The following is a 21,356-nucleotide window of genomic DNA, read 5'->3' on the forward strand; positions in this document are numbered from 1 at the left end:
TAAGAACGGTGGGAGTGAGAGGGGGTGGTTGATAAGCATCGATTAGAGTCGGTCAGATTCAATTAGGCTGCCTCCCCTCCGGAAGATTGGATTTGAGCCTGAGTGCTTCGGGAAGTTTAAAATGACGGCGGGTTGAGATTTAGAGATATTGATTGAAGGTTTGAGCTTTTTGTTGAATTTTATTTTTTCCGTACGACGTGAGACGAAGTATTCTCCAATGGCATGGCGTGACAAATCCACGTGGAATGCCTCATGCATGCATACACATGTAAAAATGTGCTTTGTTTACAATTCTCCATGTCCAGTCAACCGAGTTCTGCATCAAATAAAACCCAATATTTTATTTCACATGTCAAATTATGTAAAATCCCACTATTACACAGCAAAATACATCGCAATGTTGTTTACGTCAAATGTAATTTTCATTTTTTCTAAGTGTGTATTTGTGAATATTGCTATTGACGCAAGTTTTATATCCGGCCTCACAACTGTGCTGTCACAGTCAACATCGCCTTCTGGTGATTTGAAATGGGATGTAGAAATAAGTTTCTATTGGTAATCAATAGTGATGCAAATGCTCACCAAATATTTCGTGGGAGCGCATTTATCAATTTGAGAGATACTGAATTGATGGAATACTTAAGTAGTACAAATCTACATTTACTTAATATAGAGATTCGTCAAACATTTCTCAAAGCAGTGAAGAGGTGTTAGATGTAACTCTCTACTATGACTGAGTTGCGCATGAACTGGCAAACTGGCTCGTACCAAACGAGCTCAAACAGTCGTTATCTGATTATAAATACATCGTAAATCTACGAACTAAGACCTCTACGAAACGGGCTTGTTGACAAGATTTCAGAGGTATTTCCCAACAATTGAATCTCCAAGTGACTTGGATGAGGCCATGGATAAAACAAACTCACTCATAATATCAGCATATCAAGAGGATTATCAGCTATGATTGATTCAAGAAATACTGAACTTGTTAATGCAACATGGAGGAGTTCAGGAGTTTTTCATATCATTCAAGATGCTTTTAGTAACGTGTCTTTCGAATCCATTTTGGGAACAGTACGAGATCATGGAGTACCTTTATATATCACGAAGTCACATGGATACACGTAATGCTTAGCAACCGACATCTGTGCTCTTCGTTAAGACAACTAGAGATAACGAAACTGAGTGTCGGCGGATATCCTAAAAGTGGTGTGCTGCCGCCACTTTTAGGTAATTTAGTCACCAATGGTTTGTTGAGGATACTTTATGAGCATAGGTCTCCGACATATAGTTTTACCGATGATTATCATATAGTTTTGATCATTTGCAGCAATTTTTACGTGTTTTTGAACAATGATGTCTTCATCTTAGACTATCACCTTGTACTCACAGGTAGTTTTCCTTTTAAAACCTTCAATGTGAGAATTCCTCCTCGCGAGGAATGACTGTCAGGCTAAATAGAGTGACAACTTGGAGAATACGTAGTGTGTTGTTGTGTTGGAGGACCGAACTGGTGCTGGTGTCTACTGTCGTGAAATGAGATAACACTAGTTCCATTCGTTTGGTAGAATTTGTATCATTTTTCCAAGCACATTTTGCAATATTCAGCGTGCTGTGTATTATTCGTGTTACCTTTGTGAACCCAATTACCGCACTTCATATCATATGTTATGCAATTGACCTGTAGTAATGCAATTGCGTATCCAGTTTTTGGTTCTATACATAGATGAACCTATCTACAGGGAGCTGAAACTCGAGGATATGCTATTGATCGAAGCCCAGTATGGCAAAGAGTGATACAGCTGTTGGGTTCAATATTCCTTCGGGAGTGAAGAATCCAGGCTGTGTTATGATTCTATTGTGTTGTCGAAATTGGGTTAAACTTAGGGTTGCCACCTCCGGCTAGGTTTTCACCCGGTGATTTTTAGTGACCTTGGATATGCTTTAAAAAACATGAGTAAACGTTGAAACTAGACAGAAATTTGAATGAAAGCGATCACTCGACATTCCAGTGCACATACAATCGATTTTTATTAAAGAGTGTTACGATCAAAAATTGATCAAACAAGAGTTCATTTTTCGCCAATACGAATTGCTGGGACTTTCGTTTGACTCCTTCCATCAAGTTTTGCACAGCTCCTTGATGCAGAGTGCCTGTTTGCCTTGAACTGCATCTCGATGATAACTATCTTTTGCGTATTCTTGAGGTTCCGCTTGTCGATTGCTAATATTTTTCTATTGGGTGGAGATCTGGCATACTGGGAAAATTCTTATCCATGGGCACCACCACTTACACATTGGTTGCGGCATATTACTGCATGGTTTTTTTCCTTTTTCCCAGGCACTCCTGGACATAAATTGCTTCCTTCCCGGTTGCGAAGGAAATGTCGCTCTTCAAGCCACAGGCTCAGATGGCCAGCCGCACGAGATATTTCTTTGTGAACTTCGACAGCTTAATGTGTTTGAAAATCTCTGTCACCTTTCCTCTTTTAGTTGAAGTATAATATTCCTGTCCAGGAAGCTATTTAAAGTATGCCTTGACGTAGGTTTCGTCATCCTCTACCATGCAATCAAACTTCGTCAGCAACCTTATGTACAACTTCCGCGATTGTTTCCTGTCCTACTTCGTCACGGTTTGGAATCACCATATTCTTGTAAGTCGACAGTCCGGCAGGTTTTTTACCTCAATGCACGGATTGAGTCGAAAAGAAACACGGAGGTGAGTCGAAAAGTTCAAGTTCAAACTCTTTCCCCTCCCTTTGTAACTCGTCAGATTCTTAATTTAGCACTGGTTAAAAAATTATCAAACTGACTCTTATTCACCGTTAAGTGCTTTGTTTTGGCAAAGCGTAATGTGCACCACTTGTCTGTACCGTTTACATTAAACTTTAAATTGTCCCCTATTTGCGAATAGTTTTGTCAATTTAGATGGCTGTAGAAATTCACTTCTTTGGCTAACGGCTAAGTAACCTATATCACCAGCCAGTCTCGCTGTGGAGGATAAGACAAACGAGCATTGCTCTCCACCAGAGCTGACAGGAAGAGGAAAGTATCATATAGTGAGAAGCACACTGCGGTGCCTTCCGAAATTCTTTGCGGGGGGCAAAGAATCCTTTTTTTCGTCACCACAGGAGCACAACTCTTCTCTTTGGTCATCAGGAGCAGCAGGCAGCATGAGCAGCCAACGTGAGCACCGGAAGAACTCGGTAAAAATTCAATAATTTAAAAGTAAAAATTATCCGTCGTTTCACAAGGACCGGGAAAATTGATGAAAAATTGTGTGGTCCGAAGATCGCCTCCAAAAACCGGAGTCTCCGGGTCAAACCCGAGTTAAACTACATTAGCTCGTGAAGGGCAAACAACCAATTTTCCTCCACCTCTGCCCAATCTTCACAGCAAACAAGTGCTTCCAATAATGTTTTGGTTTTCACGCTGTTGGTCCGGGGTTCAATTCTTCATGAAGTACGCCTTGACTTATCTATTTTTGGCTCGAATGCGCAAAAAATACTCTACCCATTTGAAGCCGTTGGTTAGAGCAGCGTCTACCATCTTTGTTCAACGCATTGGGTCAAATGGTAGAGCGACAATTGTGGCACTTGTTTCGAGTATCGATCTAACACGAGTGCCACCATTTTCATGGCATTTGTGTAATTATATTTGTTCTCAACAACGAAGCTTTTGATGCCAATTAATAAAATAGTAAGACACCCTATGGTGACAATAGGTACCCTCTTTGTTTGCTGTTTCTTCTGTTAATAACTCGGTCGTTTTAACATTCCCATTGGACCCCCGTCCTTATTTTAGTGTAGTAAGCTAGACAAGAGCGTCATCTTTCGGTGTATACTGGAAAATTGATGGAAAGTTTTATAGTAACACCCAAAGATGTGACACAGTAACAATCGACAGAGGAAGTAAACAAAGAGAGGTTCTCAATGTAGTTGGGACCTATTGAAAACTTGCTCAAGAATTCATTCGTCACGTTTGTTAGTCACTGAGATTATAGTTCCTATATTCATGGTTAGGCGGACATACTAAGCGGAGCAAATTGACCGATCATGTCAAATGCCGGAGCCAATTTAGTTGTACACAAACCAATCTAACCCCACCAAATAAGCCGGGTGAACCTCGTTTGACAAATCTCGGTAGTTTGTTTACATGGGAGCTACGTTAGTTCGAATGCAACAGACGAACACGCGAATCTGACGAAGTAAACAAACCAACGGATATTGTTGAACATGAACTTTATTCATCATGAGTTCCTTCGTATCGTTACCTTGTAGAAATCAGTCGCTTTCTAGTTGGATCTTAATGGAGAAGTTATTGTGATCATGGTGATAAATATTTTACTCTTTCCTTGTGTTATAGAACAATTCCCTAATAAGCAAAATCATACATGAACATCAACACATATAGTGCAACGATTCCACATATTGTTTGGATAATAATCTGAACAGGTCGTTAGGCTCTTGAATCATACGTTGTTTATTAGGTTCTTTACTGACAGAGTTAAGCTCACTTTTCTTGACAGTTCGCTTGTACTGGTTACATGGGCTCAGAATTTGTGGACAACTAGATTCGCTCGAAGGAAATGGTAAAGATTTTTTCTAAGTCCATGTAAACAGTACAAGCGAACTGTCAAAAATAAACACTCAGTTCACTTGTGACGTCAGCGTAAAGTGTTCAATTAGACACAGGTAAACTAACGACGCTGAATCCTTCTGGATAAAGACTCGACACGTCAATCGTTTGTTTACCATTTATCTGTCAGTGTCATTCCAATCGAGCACGAGACCCGTCAATAGCCCTCGTTCCAGAAGCATTCGAAGCGATTTTCTTCGGTTTGCGGGCTTTTGACAGGCCTCGTGCTCGATTGGAATGACACTTACTGATAAAAAATAAGAATAAGATAGAGTTGGCGAGTCTTTATCCAGAGGGATTCAGCGTCTTTAAGGTAAACGTAAATAAACAATATTTAATGTGACACCGAGAAATTTTCACACAAGTAAACCACATTAATTCGTTTCTATACGTACATGTAAAGTTCTTACTTACGACGTTAAGAATGAAACTATTCTGCTAGATCTTGAACATTTAAACGGGGTGTGAGTGTTTTCTTTGTGAAACAAAGGTTGCCAGTTTTCGGGCTTTTGTGTGTGAGATTGGTAGAAATAGTATAAGTGAGATGGGTAGAAATTAAAAAAAAAATTCGGACCTTTAGAATGTCTTGTATGTCTTTCTAAAATGGAATCATTAAAACTTATATACGAAAATTTTCCGAACATTTAATTCATGATAGGATGAAAATTAACGTGATGATAATCAATTTATTACTAGCAACATATATACCGACACATCATATATTAGACATCAATGTTCGCATATATCGTTTTGGCAACCATGCGCGTCTTTTTGAATGTATGCAACAAGTGTGTTGAAATGAATAGACTTTTCTACGGCTCATGTACGTACACGTCACATGACATAAATACTACATCACTACCCGGTGGAAAATAATTAACAAAGACGGCAAAATCAAATGGGATTGTTTTCATCCAGGAAACTGCATTAGTGTTCCTGAGACCGGCCGGCAATAACTCAATGGGACATTGTAAGATGACGTCATTCAACGAGCTTTGTTACATGGTGTTAGAATTCGATCCAAGTACTTTCCGCTGGGTGGAATCAAACATTTTCTAAGTCCATGTAAACAATCTCTCTAAACTGCAATGTTCTATTCAGGAAAAAAACAAATCAAAACTTTAAAAAATCATTTTTGATTTTTTTTCTGTTTTGAAGTTCTGAAATGCCTTATTCAGTTTAAAGTAACTTATAAATCGTTTAGTACAAACATAGAAGTGGTGTGATTTGGCAAAATGTGCTGCTATGTGTTGAGATGATTAAGCTAGTAGCGATGAAGGAATTCGACTCAATGTTAATTTCAAGGTAAGAAATTGGAAAAATATTCGAGTACTTTCTTCTCGTATTATTACAAGTTTGCATCGCCTATTTGAAAAATATAACGAAACTCGTCTTTCCCTCATTATTGAATTTTTAGAGAAGAAGCATTCTTAAACCAGTGATGCCATGAGAATTGTTTTAGAAAATGTACGGTAAAACTATAGACTCTTACACAGACTAGCGTAGTGTCAAAAAATTGCAGCCAAACGGACTGTCACAAAGTGCAGCCAAACCGACTGTCACAAAGTGCAGCCAAACGGGCATGCGGGTTTTGTGAATGGAAGCATGGGAGGAAGTCTATGCAAAGCTTGTGAGATCTGTTGTGATGCCAGTTTACATTCATGGTTGTTAGTTTTACTGTCTTTGTTTCCGCAAGTCAAGCGTGTATGGAGTGTCTGTAGGTAAAACTATCTAATTAACCCTACAACGGTTTCGTGACTTTTTCTATACTTAAACGGTTTTGTGGGGTACATTCGTACCCCAGAGCTAAAACCGCTCTAATATGCCTAATTGTTATTGAATTTATAATTAAATTGGATATTTTTATTTAAAAATAAGTCAAGCAAAGCAGTCTTTTCAAAAATATTCGTGGTTTGTACATTTTATTGTGTAATATTTCATTTTTTATAGAACAGGTCTTTAAAATACGTCAAAATCCTCTTTTTTCCTTAATATTGCTATAACTTTAGAAGTTTCTAGCCGATTTCGACAATCTTTACGGCGTTGTATTTGTTCCGATGCTTGTTTGAACAACAAACGCCAATACAAACAGTAAAGGTACAGCAAGATACAGTAGCGAAGTTAAAACAGGAAGGCGTCGAAGGGACAGGCCACCCAAGTAACAATTGAAGTTTTATAGCTTGCTACATGCGCAATCTAAGTTTTATGAGTGGCTCTAAACCTACCATAAAACTTAAATTGTTACTAGGGCAGTGCACTGTACGCTCCAGAGCCTGGGCTACAGAAAATGAGGAATTGAGTGGTGCGTAGTACATATTTTATACAAATCATATTCACGAATGTGTTTTGTCTCTTTTGTCCTCAAAACCAAAAAGTATGATAACGATCCAAGCGCCTTTTCTAGTTACTTTGCTCTAGTAGCTTTATTATATCAAATAACAGATTCTATTGTTCAGCAATGTTCAAGCCTATCCAATTTCAAGCAAGTTTCTCGCTTACTATATCGATATTTTACTTATAAAAAAATATAAATTTTTCGAATTATATACACATGACAAAACACTAACGTAAACGGTTTTGTGGGGGTACATTTGTACCCCAGACAAACTTTAAGCGGGCACTGTTAGGTTGGTCAAGTGAAACAAATAGGTTGCACCTGCTTTAATGGAAGTTTAATAATCTAATTGATTTATGATAAAGTTTGCTTGCAGTTAAAATAAACCATAACGGAATAACAGAGATCGCAAATAGCTCTGGGGTACAAATGTACCCCACAAACCCGTTCTAGGGTTAAATAATATTGTTCAGCCAAATCTATATATAGTTGTACTCAAATTGTTTATTAGAGTTTCAATTTTCAGCTTCTGGTAAATAGTACCGATTTAGACCAGATTAGCAAGTGGGAATCGGTACCGATTAGGGTCATGTTTGGCAAACATAGATGTATCCAGAACCGTCATCATAAATCACAGGTTTATTGACAGAATACTAATAATAAATACAAACAAAACAAAAATGAGAATGTATACATTAATTGTGTACATGGTGATCTTGGATGTTTCGGATTACGATTTCGATGCCGATTCTAGCGGTACAGTAATATTTCTCATAATACTGGACAAGCGACAATGTATTCAATCGATCAAACTAATCGCAAAATTTTGGTTATATTCTTGAAAGCTTATTAAAACCCCATCTAATTTGATATTTTGAATCATTTTTGACTAATTTTGACCCTGAATGCTGCATAAAAATCTTCCTGAAGATTCGAAACATTCGTAAAATTGGTAAGTTCATTAATCTTCCCTAGAACATTGAAGTTTTTTTTTCGAATATGCAGAATCTATGTATTCCAAACATGACCCCATTCGGCATCACATCCCACTGGCCTTTATGATCAAAATCAGTAGTATTTACCAGAGACTGAATATTGAAATTTAAGCAAACAATTTGGGTATAAGTGTGTTTGGCCGAAAAAAGTGTCTTAAATCTATGGAGTGGGCGTAGTGTAGTTGGTAAATCGATTGCCTTGTACGCAGCGCCCCTGGGTTCGAGTCCCGACACCTCACATAGGGCTAGAAATTTTTCATAAGAGATTTTTCTAACCCGAAGAGACGAATGACCTTAAGGTTAAAACCTCTATCATCGAAATAAAAGAGTTTCTAAAAACTGAGTTCAATTAGAATTAAAATAACTGCTGATAATGTAGTTTCGTTTATTCCATTGAAAGCGAAACGACATGTATGTTTGTATTAATTTCAAATTCGTGGATGCAAAATTGGTCCATTTTTTGGTTTTAAATATGGACAGAACAAAGAATTATAGCTGCTTGAAACGATCATTTTCCAAGTAACAATAGAAGTTTTATAGCACGCTACCAGTGCAATCTAAGTTTTACGAATGGCTATAAAATTTCCATAAAACCTCAATTGTTACAATTGACATAAACAAGCTAATATAATACTGGAAGTTCTAATGTTTGGCGAGGACCTAAAATTATTCCAATATCATTGGTTGTAAAAGTAATCACTTTAAAACGATGACAAAATGTGTATAGTTCTACAAATCCGATTATAAATTTATTAAGTATTTCGTCTTGAAAGATTAAGTGATTTGGTTTCATACAATTTAGAATACGAAATCACTGTCGGACACAAAACAGCAAAAAACCGATCAGCGCCCAAACAAAAAGCAGTCTGTACGTCGTCTGTAAATCCTGTTTAATCCAATTAGGAACAATCTATTTAAATCAAATGAAGAGAATATCAGAATTAGAATGAAAAATATATTGTACTACATGTTTAGCCATAGGAAGAATCCAACACGCCGTGACACCCACGCCAATTTCGATCCGCCCCACCATCAGCATATAATCTTTCAATTAACTGCGCTACCAATCTGTCCAACAAAATAAACAAGTTCGCTGATTAAGCAGTTCAGCTGAAGCGATAAAACCGTCTCCGAAACCATGCTGTCGATTCTCGAAATCCCCGCGATCAGAGTCGGCAGGAGGTTCCTTTATTATTTATCATCACAATGTTGACAATTCAGTTTCCGAGTAATATTTTTCAATTTGATTTGTCCGGAGCCGGAACGTTCCAGCAAGGAAGGAGGAATTTCGCGTTTCAACACACACATACTCAATGACACAAATACAGTGTGTGGTGTGCACGACCGGCATCAGTTTGTAAATATTTGATCATTTCAATCTAGTGTAAACAGTTGACGAAGGTAAAAACCAGGAAGGGGTTTCGCATTCCCGAATAACCCAACTTTAGAACCCTGGAAGTTTTAACGTCAAACACGACAGACACGGGTTCTCACCTCCAAAACTCCAAACTACGAAGTTCGTTGTGCATGTTGATTCGTCCCTGGAGGGCGTTGGAGTGTTTGGCCCCACCCGGTTCCCTCCGGAGGCTTTCCAGCCGTTCAAACAACTGAACGATATGAAAGTCGATGTTTGTATCAGGCACGTGAAGACTTTCCTCTGCCATTCTAAGCACTGAGCACTATCACACAGAGACACAATAAATATAAAAAAACACTTCGTTTGCGATTGGTCAATTAAGTTCAATTTAATGCTTCGATCTCAATTAGTTTAGCTAACGATTGATCACACAGGGTCAGCAGTTCAACTTTTCGGTCCACTTTCCCTTCGTATTCTCCAGTAGAATCCTTCGCATGCTTATTCGTTTGTGGAAAACGACAAAAATCACTTGTTGAATTATCCACACCGATTCCCGGGGAAAACTCCACACTCGAGCGCGGCTCACTATCCCTGTTCTCGCAAAACAAGTCACACACCGGTTGATCTGCGCGCGGGCACTAATTCTCCGGCTGTTGCTGATTGACGCTACTAGCGATCCGCACACACACACACCCGACACACGCAGGAGCTGACGACTGATGGTAGAACACTTGGGAAAAGGCACGTCCTCACCGATAGACGCCGCAAACGGGAATGGGCGAACGAAAAAACGGAGCGAGATATGCTGCTGCCGCGTTGCTGATGTGTAGTGCAGCATAACCACCCGATCGGCCGGTGGCGGTAGGGTGGGAGAGAGTAGAACGGAAAGATGCACAAAATCATATGCTTGATACCCGATCCGGTGATAGCTGGCTGGCTAGTGAGCATAAGCCGAAACTACCCGAAGCAGTGCCGAGCGTCGCATGGCAGGACACTGACGATGGTGGCAAGTAGTTGATTTTGCAGAATCGATGCATGTATCGACTATGAAGCAGGCGTCTGTTGCGGTCGTTTGTATGATAGTAAATACGATGGCATAGGGTGGCTCTTGGTTATTTTCGTTACCCTTTTTAGGTGTTGGGGTCAATATAAAGTCGATAACTTTTTAAGTTTTGTACCTAGAAGTTTGTATTTTCTTGACTTTTCCTCTTTCATGAAGAACTATGATTTTTAATAAAGTTCAAAATTTTCGGACATTTCTGAAGGGCTGTACAAAAAAGTTACGAATAAGGTGTTAGCATTCGTTAGATTTCGAATTCAATTTTAAGACACATTTTCATCCAAATATATAAGTACTTGTACTCAAATTGATTGTTAGAGTTTCAGTTTTCAGTTTCTGATAAATAGAGTAACCAACCTAATTAGGACCCCTACATATTTTGGAGTCTGTTAATTAATGTATTTGCCTCCTGCATTGCCAGGTTTCTCTGCATTTGTTTGGTTTGATGCAACAATTACATTCCTTGGGTTGTCTATTAAGTTTCAATATTATAAATTCATCTCTAATTGTTATAAATTAAACAGTACCCACAGTTTTAAAAAAATATCACCGAAAACGTTTTATATTTAAACGATAGCCAAGAGGAAATATTCAAAAGAGTGTAAACTTTGAAATTAAAATTGGATAAAATAACAGAAGATACAATTCTACAATCCGATAATGCCTCACTCAACCATGCAAGCAAGTTTATAATTTGGAAAAAAGATGGGTAGGTAATATATGCGACATAACCAGAGAGATGTAGAATACATAAGGATCCGGTACTTCAAATGTGTTGATCGATTATAAGAATTTTTGGATAAACAGGGATTTGGGCGAGGAATATTCCAAATTATTCGTTATAAAAAATATTTGCTGGGTACTGTCTGCGACATAACGTTTGAATGGGAAATTTTCAAATGATTCTTTATGATAATTATGATTATGGTTCAAAAATTAAAATTCCTTCGCCAACTATATTTCTTTTTTTCAAATTTGCAACATTATTTGAAAATATTGTGTGAATGTTATTGGTGAAAAGTTGAAAATGCTTGTGGAAACATTGGCCCCTTATTTGTTTTGGTTATGCTTTAGGTTATGCTAGCATTAGTAGCGAAAAGGAATGAAAAGGCACATGGTAAGAAATGACGATATAGTCATAGTGAAGTGCGATATTTGCTACATTTTTTTTTCAAAGTATGAATAACAAGATAAAGTATTTAGAAGTGTCAAAGACCTTGCTTTTGCGGACCTTTTTACTGAAGTCCAAAAATCTCTATTTATAGCGCACTAGAAATTATTGACCGTTGTTTATGAACGACCTCTTAAAAGGTTTTATTCAACATAACCTCTTAGATATCGAAGATAGAGTTTCGGTCTGTTCAAGAAAGTTGTTCGTCTTTTCAAGATACATAACATTTCAGAAAAGATCATCGGTCAATCTCTTGCGAATTAGAAGTTATTGGGTAATTTGTGCTAAAAAATAGCAAATGTTTTAAAAGCAATAACTTTTGAACGGGAAAAAACGAGCAGCCAGCTCTAAAGGGCGAACACGAAATTATTGCGACACCGAAAATGTCATACCAATTTTCTTATAATGTTTAAAATCAAACCAAAATTTTAGGGTAGTTTTATACATATATTTACTTCAAAAATCAAAAGAAAAGTTAATCGATGGAGCCTTGAGTGTAAAATTGAACGCATTTTCGCTTGATGCCCTCCATCAAAGTCTTTACAGTGTCATCCGGTACCAGTTTCTCAGTTTTTTTTCCATTTTCTTAACATGTCCTTCTCGTCTTTGACTGTCTTCTTTCTCTTCCGAAGATCCCGCTTCATCATTGCCCAGTACTGCTCCACCGGGCGCAGCTCCGGACAGTTTGGCGGATTCATGTCCTTTGGAACAAAATGGACAGAATTGGCCTCATACCACTCCAGGACACTTTTAGAATAGTGGCATGATGCCAAATCTGGCCAAAATAGCGGAGCTTCGTTGTGCTGCTGCAAGAACGGCAAAAGGCGCTTCTCGAGGCACTGTGCCCTTTGTCACGAAAGGCTCACTCCTCAGTCCGCAAGAGCAGATGACCTGCCAAATGAGATATATGGAGGCGAACTTCGACATTTTCTTCTTCTTAAATTTGTCGTCCACATAGAACTTGCTCTTGCCGGTGAAAAACTCCAACCCCGGAATTTGCTTAAAATCGGCTTTTATATACGTTTCGTCGTCCATCACACAGCAGCCATATTTTGTCAGCAGCGTAGAGCTTCCGTGCCCGAGTTTTAGCCGTCGATTGTTGCCGCTCATCGCGGTTTGGGAAGTTCTGTACCTTGTAGTCCAGCTCTCTTCTTTGCATTCTGGACGCAGCTCTGCGACATGCCGATCTTTTAGCCAAATCACGGCTTGATACGTTGGGATTTGCTTTAATCATCCGCTTCACCTTTCCCTCCGTCTTTTTGTTCTCCGGTCCCGGTTTTCTTCCAGCTCCTTTGCCGTGGTCCAACGTCAACCGCTCCTGGAACCGCTTCAACACTTTGGAGACGGTTGAATGGTGAATGTTCAACATTTTTCCCAACTGCCGATGCGACAGGTCAGGAAATTCCAGGTGTTTGGAAAGAATTTGTTCTCTCGACTCGCGTTGGTTCACTTCCATTTTCATTGAATCGAAAAACACGACTTCGAGTTTGACAGCATGTAAACAATACACATCGATGAGAAAGTGTGCAAAATTTGGTTGATTTTTACCCAATGGTAAAAAAGTTATGCCCTGTTGAATGTGTCGCAATAATTTCATGTTCGCCCTTTAGTTGCAGTAACACTATGAAATGAAATAGAGTTTACATGTCTCTCATTATCTTCAATAGAGTTATAAATGATTTGAAAAAAACTATTGTTTTTCAAAAAATGTCAAGTATCTAAAAAAATACTCGAGATAAAAAAAATTATGCGTTAATAAAAATTGTGTATTTTGACGATTGAAATAACTTCGTTGAATATAGGAATGTTGATAGAAAAGATATTTTAAAAAAGTATTTATGGAGGTCATCCAAATATAACGAGCTATAACTTCATAAGCATTTAAAGAAAAGACTTCTTGTTTTCCGCAAAGATATTCGTAAAAGCAATCTGCACAACTTTTCCAAAGGCGTTAGATAATTTCTTTTACTAAAAGAAAATTGGGTGAAAAATCTCACTTATAGGAGGATTAATCACGAACATCATAGCAGCAAATGATAAATCTTGTTATTTTTGATTAGTAGTACGAAAACACTATTGACGTCAATTCAGCCGTCTTCCCGTCCACAATCACCATTTGAAACACTTAATTTTTCTAAAAATGTCAAATTACTTTGAATATACACAAAATGAGCCATTGTTGTAACATAGAAAGTTTTTCATTTTGATTTCAATTTAAAACTTTTTACTGAGCATATCAAACATGTCAGAATGATATTTCAAAAGTTATATCATTAAATTGGCTTAAAAGGGACCATCCACACCACCAGCCATAATGTCAAAGATATAAAAGATAAAGACTTGGTGTCTTCAGCAAAGTTGTTAGCAAAAGCTTGCTCTGCAACTTTGTTGAAGACATAATTTTGATATATGCGCTTGCAAAATTTGGTTAACATATCTCACTTTTAGGGAGATTAATCATTAAAATAACAACACCCTATGGAAGGGCTTCAGTGAAATCCTCCGAAGACGTCATTGATCCAAATTTAACGATTAAGGCGTAATTAATAGATCGCACTATTTTGACGAAAAAAACACTGTGCAATCAATTGACTGTCCTATTAGCAGACAGCATCAGCAACAGTAACGAAGTATTACTCGCGTCATGGCAGTAATGAAACAATTTCATTTATTATGCGAAAAAAAAATAGTCGCCCTGAAAAGGGCGTTTTTTTTTCGTTGTTTCAGAAAGAAAGTTGCGCAAGCAATTTTTTTGATCTATTTATTATCACGGGCAGCATTTCCTGCCACCTCCAATACGATGACAAGATATTCACTGCTGCCAGATAGACCAGTGTTCCGGTATCGACACGCTCGGCGTAGTTTCTCAGCAAATGATGTACAGGACTTTTGCATTTCCTTCACCTTTCCTGCTACACTGCGACCAGACGAGCGCATGTTGCCAGTACGGGTATACCACACGAATGATGCCGCACTCGCATGCAACCCCCGGGTTTGTACTTGGTTCAGTTTACGTTCGAAATCAAAGGAGTTGGCCATCGAATGGAAAGAAAATCAATGCTCGCATCCCTCGCACACTATCCCTTACATACAGTGTGTTTGTGCTTGGTTCAGTTTGCGTTCGAAGTCAAATGGGCAGGCCATCGAACGAAATCAGTTCACTTGCATCGAGAAAGAGGAGGAGCTTCGAACAAAAACTTTTCATGATTTGCGGCTCGGTGCATGTAATTAGCGGGAACCAATAAGGCATGAGATGAGTAAAAATTAGGTTTGTCCATGTGTGTATGCTAATTTCCATCCGTCGGAGATAACAATAATAGTTGGTGAAAGAAACGATGTTAAAATTTATTCTTGGTTTACTATTTGATAGCGCTGATAACAGCTAATTGGTTTTCCAAAGAAAAGCTTCTCTTGGTGGGAGATTTTGGTTCCAATTGGCTCTCATTACTAGCACAAACTAATAGTTGCAGTCAGTTCACGGAACCGGCTGAATCTTAATAATCAGCTTCTCTCCCGATGTTGAAATGTAGTCCATCCAACAAGGTTAACTAATAGGAGCCGAATACTTCCTGAAAATTGGCGATTTGGTACATGAAACTAGCGGGAACCAGTCAGGAATGAGCTTCGGTCAGATGTTTTATAATCGGGTTTTTCCATATGTATGCATTTTCTACCCATAGAAAAACAAAAATTGGCGAAGGAAAAGATTTTCAAATTTAATCTTTTTGAGTGGTTTTATAGCGCTAATAAGGACTAATTTGCTTGCTAAATAAAATATTCTCCGGGTGGGAGATTTTTGTTCCAATTGAATTGAATTTGTTGATGTATAGGTCCCTGGATGCGGAATTAAATGTTCTCTCTAAATTTTTATTAAAACAAAGACGCTTCTCTAGAAGAATGTTGAGCAATTTTCAAAAATTTTCTAAAAAATAGCAAATTGTTTTCGTATTATTGTCCCAAACTCGCTTAATATTTTTAACGAAAGAAGATGATATGGCTTACCGTTAGAAAGATAATTTCTTTTTCGTTCCAGAACAATTAAAAAATGAAAAATCGGTTGAAAAATGACCGCGTTGAAAAAGTTTGAATGCCGAATGTCTCAAAAAATATATTTTTTGCGTCAAATCAAGATTTTGATGATATACAATATTTATCATACATTAGTTAATTTAAGTAATTAAATTAAGTTAATGTAATAAATATATAAGTAGAAACCTAATAGTTGTAGTTTTGTAATAATTGTAGTTTGTAGTACTAATGTTATGTGCTAGTCGTTTGTCTATCTGTGTATGTGTTCGTCTAACAGGCCCGTGCGCAAGTTTCAGGAGTTCAAACCCCTGCCATGAGGCTTTTGAAATACTTTTAAAAATTTATCAATTTCCTGTTCATGAAAAATTGACACAAAAATGTGATTTGAGTTCGGTCACTATAGAAGCAAAAGGCATGTAAATCAACTTATCGGCTTCTCTGGATCGGTTCACGTTTCGACAAGTTTCGTTATTTGGAACATAGTGAGTAGACAGCATAGTCGGTCAGCGAGAGCTAAGGAGGTAAAACAAACAATCGGAGAAAATCGGGATATCGAATCCTGAAGAAATTTCACTGTTGATAATCTCTCCGTCGAAGTGGCTGACAGCTAAATAGCTCACGAGAATGGGCATTAGTATCGGAAGAAATACCGCCACCGAGAAAGTCTCAGCACCAGAGAGCAGATAAATAGGAACGAGTAGCGCCAAGAAAGATGAGAAACCCTGCGAAGGTGGTCTTAAAGATGTTAATCATCATGGTCAACATCTCTGGATCGGTTTGTGTCTCAACAGGTGACGATATTTGCAGCCGACCTAAGCAGGTCAGATATACCACGATGGTTGAAGAGCAAGCAATAAAAAGCAGCAATGGATAAAACAGGAACAAATAACACAAGATAAAAATAGCAAGAGCACAATACCGTACTTAACAGATGCCGAAGATGGATGAGGATTGCGAGATATAAGAAGTTTAGGTTTAGTATGAAGGCTTAGCTACGACAAACCAATCCAACACTACTTCAAGTCAGCAGACAGTGGTGCTTGTTGACGATTCGTTTTCGACAACATTCATTTACTCAATTTGTTTGAGCTAAGTCGATTAGTACACAAGACTCGGTGCTTCAGCCCTCGGTAAAAATCTCAAAAGTTTGAGGGTTTCTATACCTTTCTTTTATAAGAAACAAATTGAAACCCTCCCCTAGAGAACTCTCTGCACATGGGTCTGTCGTCTAAGTATCTGTGACAGCTGGGTCAGAGGATGGACGCAGAACTGACGTATATGATAGAATTGTGGTTAATCCTTCCGGTGTTCAATTTTTGTATTCGATTCTATTCATTCGGGAAGAAAGGATTGGAAAAATCAAGGTACAATTAATTTACCGACGCACGTGAATCGATCAATTCCCGGTCAGCATAGCATGATGAAATTTTAACTGAATGCAATCGTCGTTGATAGTAAATGAACATCATTTGCTGGCATTTGGACGTAGTTTGATTGCATTTTTGAAGTGTTCTTTTCTTTTACTTCATTATTCTGTTTTTGTTGTACTTCTATTAGTTTGCTTTCGCACTACACATGTATACCAAAAACAGTATCGATCAATTACACTTTTTATTAATCTCCTTGTATATGTTTTTTTATTTATGCGGCATGTTATGGTATCTTTTATTACTAAATCTCAAATTAGATTCATACTAACACTCACTAACACAATTAATGTTCTCTCATATACGTACAAATGTACAAACGCTCGTGACGTTCGCGATAACACAAACCTGGTCACAAACGTGAACATAAAATCGCAATCATCCACACATACTTACGTCCGCGATCTCGCCAACATTAAAACGCCCCGGTAATTAAGTGAACGTTGTAGCACCTATAAACTACAAAGGCGGTCTCAAGCATTAACCCACTGCTTACGCGATCATGAATCGGTGACGTTCGAAAGTCTCCACCTTCGGTCCTAGCAGACTAGACACATGCCTTCATTTGGACAAAAAACTGACACCCAAATTCACTAGATAAGACGTTCCATGTCGACGTGACCGGGAACTCTAGTGATATGGGAAAACTGATTCTCTTCTAGCATCTGTACCATACACTAAAAACTAAGCATCAGATTCAGGGTCCACGTGAGATCATTCAAGAATACACGCGAATATGTGAATGGTCACATGATTATAAATTCGAATTTATACACGCGAAGTTACATACACGCTACTGCATGTGACAAACACGTTAACATACAAACGCTCGAGACGTTAGCGATCATCATTCGCTTAGACTTGATGAAGCAAAAAATAGAAAAAAAAATCGGGTTTCGGTAAATTGCTTCATGTAAACCGAAAAATCTCACTGTAAATTTGGCTTACCTTTCTTCAAAATAATAGGCACAATTTGTTTTATTCAGTTTTCTGTGGCTCACCGACAGATTACACATATTGTACAATTTCATAAAAAAAATCAAGTAAATTCGTTGATTAGTTGTTGAGTTCTGTTGTTCGCCAATTTGAAAAACTCGGTTTCGAGTAAAACGCTATTAAAGTTGCCGATAGATTGAAATTTGCGTGTGTTACAGCAAGTACGGTCGAGGAATTCATGACTGTTTAAAACAAAAAAAAAGCTCAGCGTGGCCATCGAGATTGCGGGAGACTATACTAGAATACGAACAATTTAGCGAATGAAAATAAAGTCGATTTCTTTACCCACTGCACCAGACGCCTTCCTTCAGTTCGACCAATAAAAAATGACGCCTATCGACTAGACAACACGTTCCATGCTGACATGAATTCTAGCGATATGGAAAAACTCTCTCTCTCTCTCTTCTAGCGTTCGAGCAGTATACCGAAAATTAAATATCAGACTCACGGTCCGCTCGCGATCATCCAAGAATACACGCGAATATGCGAATGGACACACGACATTCAAACGCCCACGCGATTGAAGACGTTAACGCACAAACGCTCGAGCCACTCGCGATGATACACGCGATCGCGAAATCCCTGTGCCAGTACATGTCTGTAACGTACAATGAATATTACATTAAGAACAACGTCCCGCTGCAATTGGCCTTAAGTTTAAGCAGAGAAACGGATAAAAATCGAAAACGAAATAAGCAGTTTTTTTCTATGCCGTTTGTTAGATCTTCATGAAAATCAACCAGCAGTACTGTAACAATATTCTTCATAAGGTGATTGATTTTAATGAAGATCTAACAAACGATGTAAAAATGCTTTTTTGTTTTCGTTTTTTGTCCGTTTCTCTTTTCAACCTTAAACATTTTTTTTTAGTTGCTGACATTTCCCGCCTTGACTGCAATTGTAGCGAGGGGTTCAGACCAAGAGGACTTCCGATACTCTAGCTCTTCAGCTCTCGAAAAAACATCCACATACTGTTACGCAATTAGTGAACACCTACGCCAACTCAGACATGTACGCAACCCTGGATTCGAACGCTAAAACTCACGTTCCACACACACCCCCACCACCACAGTAGGACTCACAATTAGATTTATACCATCTGCCTTTGTTAAAATCAAAACAACCCAATGCTATTGCACAGGCGACATGGGACTAGAAGCGGTTAGGCCCACATATGTTGACTACTGTCGAAGTCTGTATATCTCCATAGCGGATGACAGGAGTGACACCCCCCTAATTTATACATACAAAGTCACACACACACACACACACACACACACACTAATTACAAGTATTCGATTAACAACTGGGGCGAGTATATGTCAAACGCAGAACTTATCATTTCAATGATGACATTGAATCTCCGCTGCCAATTTTTACTGCTTGCCACCACCCTCGGCCCTAGCTGCTCATAAAGGAATGAAAAAGATAACACATATAGATAGTATCACTTATTATCAAAAATAATAGGGTCACCCTACTGGCACCAATGACGTATCAATTGGCACCGATATTTTTGTCTGGAGACAATAAAGCTCTAGAGGCAGTAGCTTAGTCACTAATGTTTTTGTCATCCTAACTTGTGCAATGCACATTGCACATTGCATTGTATGCCTGAAATGCTTTGAGATAAATTTCTTTTTTTTCGTTTTCCTTATATAATTATAAAAACTAAGCCTTGAAAAAAGTGAACAGAAAAATGCTTTCTGGGATTAGGGTGACCATACGTCCTGGTTTCCCAGGACATGCCCTGGTTTTTCGCTGACTGTTCTGGTGTCCTGGGAAGTCGAGCTAAACGCTTGATTTGTCCTGGTTTTTCTCCTATAAGCCTAAAATATTTACAATTATTTACAATTTACAATTTACAAAAATATTACACTGTTTTCACTCTTGTCCAGCTTGCAGTTACGACCGACCAGAATACGACAAATAAAGTTTAGTACACTTGACTCTCCCAATTATAGCATCCGATGTCTTTTTAAATCCTTTAAAAGTATCTCGTTATTTCACATTTCAACTTTCTCTTCTTACATAGAAATTGAAAAGAGATAGAACGAGGCATTCGTATATACGATGGATTTGAATGAGATGCAGTTCGTTTGCAATGAAATTTGGCAGCCGAATAAATCCAACCGATTCCAGTTGTGGACAAAACACTAACCAATATCAATGACAATGATTATCAGAGTTTCTTCTTGGCTAAATTCGTTGTTCAATCCAAGAGCTGAAGAATTTCCTTTGGAGACATCGACGGTTTGGTAGAAATCCGCGAACATGCTTCCAATCCTTAAAACGGGTAATGGCGAAACATCAATAACTCCATTGCGCGCTCTCTTTAGCTGGTGATCATGGAACCACTACAGGATGAACGCAAGCAGTACGTAATCTACGATTAATATGGCTTCACGCCCGGATGCTGAACAGCGACTAACCTGCAGAGTCTAGCATCATACATAACAGGAAGTATTGAATGTCGCGTTCAAACGGATTTGATTTACATCAACTTATCCCCCGTTTGACATATAACAATCGGAGAATATGCAGTTGTTTCGGTCCTAGCTCTCCGATCGAGAGAAAATTGTCATTGGAGATTGGCAGGTACTTATTTTTGCATCAGGAATAGCACAGGGAAGCTACTTGAGACCGTTGATGTCTCTGCTTTACTTCCATGACGTGTGTTTAGTGCTAAAAACTCCTGACCGATCCTGTACAGGCGATCTCAAAATATTTCGTTATCCTCTCAATTCAGGATTGCCGATTTTTTCAAAACCAACAAGAAACCTTCGCTGAAGGTGGTGTAGAAAGAACCGGGTGTGTAAATCCGAAAAAGTGCCCTATCTGGGACTCATCAGCACATTTTCAAAGTTTCGTCATAATAGAGCTTAAAACGACTAAACTTGCTCAAAGAAAACAGCGTTCAATTCCTGGATATGACTTTCATTCCGCCGCACTTAGCGGATAATCTGTATGTCACTGATATTATAATATATATGTGGTAGAGGAGTTGAAGTTTCTCAAATGGGTCACCAAAATTAGAAAGATCTAATTTTCTGGTAGTGCTTAGCTTGCAAAATCAAATTCAGATGGGCTTTTCGAAAACAACTTTTTGGTCATATGGACATTCGTAGGTTTTAATCCGTTTAATTCTAAAAAATACTGCGAGCCACCTAATTGATCAATTTTAACGAATTAACCAGCATTGAAATTATTGTAAGACTCACATGATTCGTGTTTTTTTTCCGATCCGAAAAATTACTATTTTATATATTTTTTAACCAATTGCTTATAACAAAACGAAATAAAAGGTGTTGTGGACTTTTAGTACCTAACAACTAGGCCCGTAGCGTG

The 21,356-nt window shown here is 38.2% G+C and overlaps 1 protein-coding gene across 1 annotated transcript in view; it reads right to left on the minus strand.

The window, feature by feature from the left end:
• LOC131696181 (neurogenic protein big brain-like) overlaps positions 1-10,150 on the minus strand; it is a gene marked incomplete at its 3' end in the record, with an annotated part of 81,078 nt that extends 70,928 nt beyond the window's left edge. The window contains exon 1 of the mRNA XM_058984723.1: positions 9,463-10,150. Coding sequence (XP_058840706.1) covers positions 9,463-9,632 — 170 coding nt within the window. The remainder of the gene's footprint in view (positions 1-9,462) is intronic.
• Between the last annotated feature and the right edge of the window lie 11,206 nt (positions 10,151-21,356).

This window comes from Topomyia yanbarensis, unplaced genomic scaffold (genome assembly GCF_030247195.1).
Source record: "Topomyia yanbarensis strain Yona2022 unplaced genomic scaffold, ASM3024719v1 HiC_scaffold_85, whole genome shotgun sequence".
Lineage (NCBI taxonomy): Eukaryota > Metazoa > Arthropoda > Insecta > Diptera > Culicidae > Topomyia > Topomyia yanbarensis.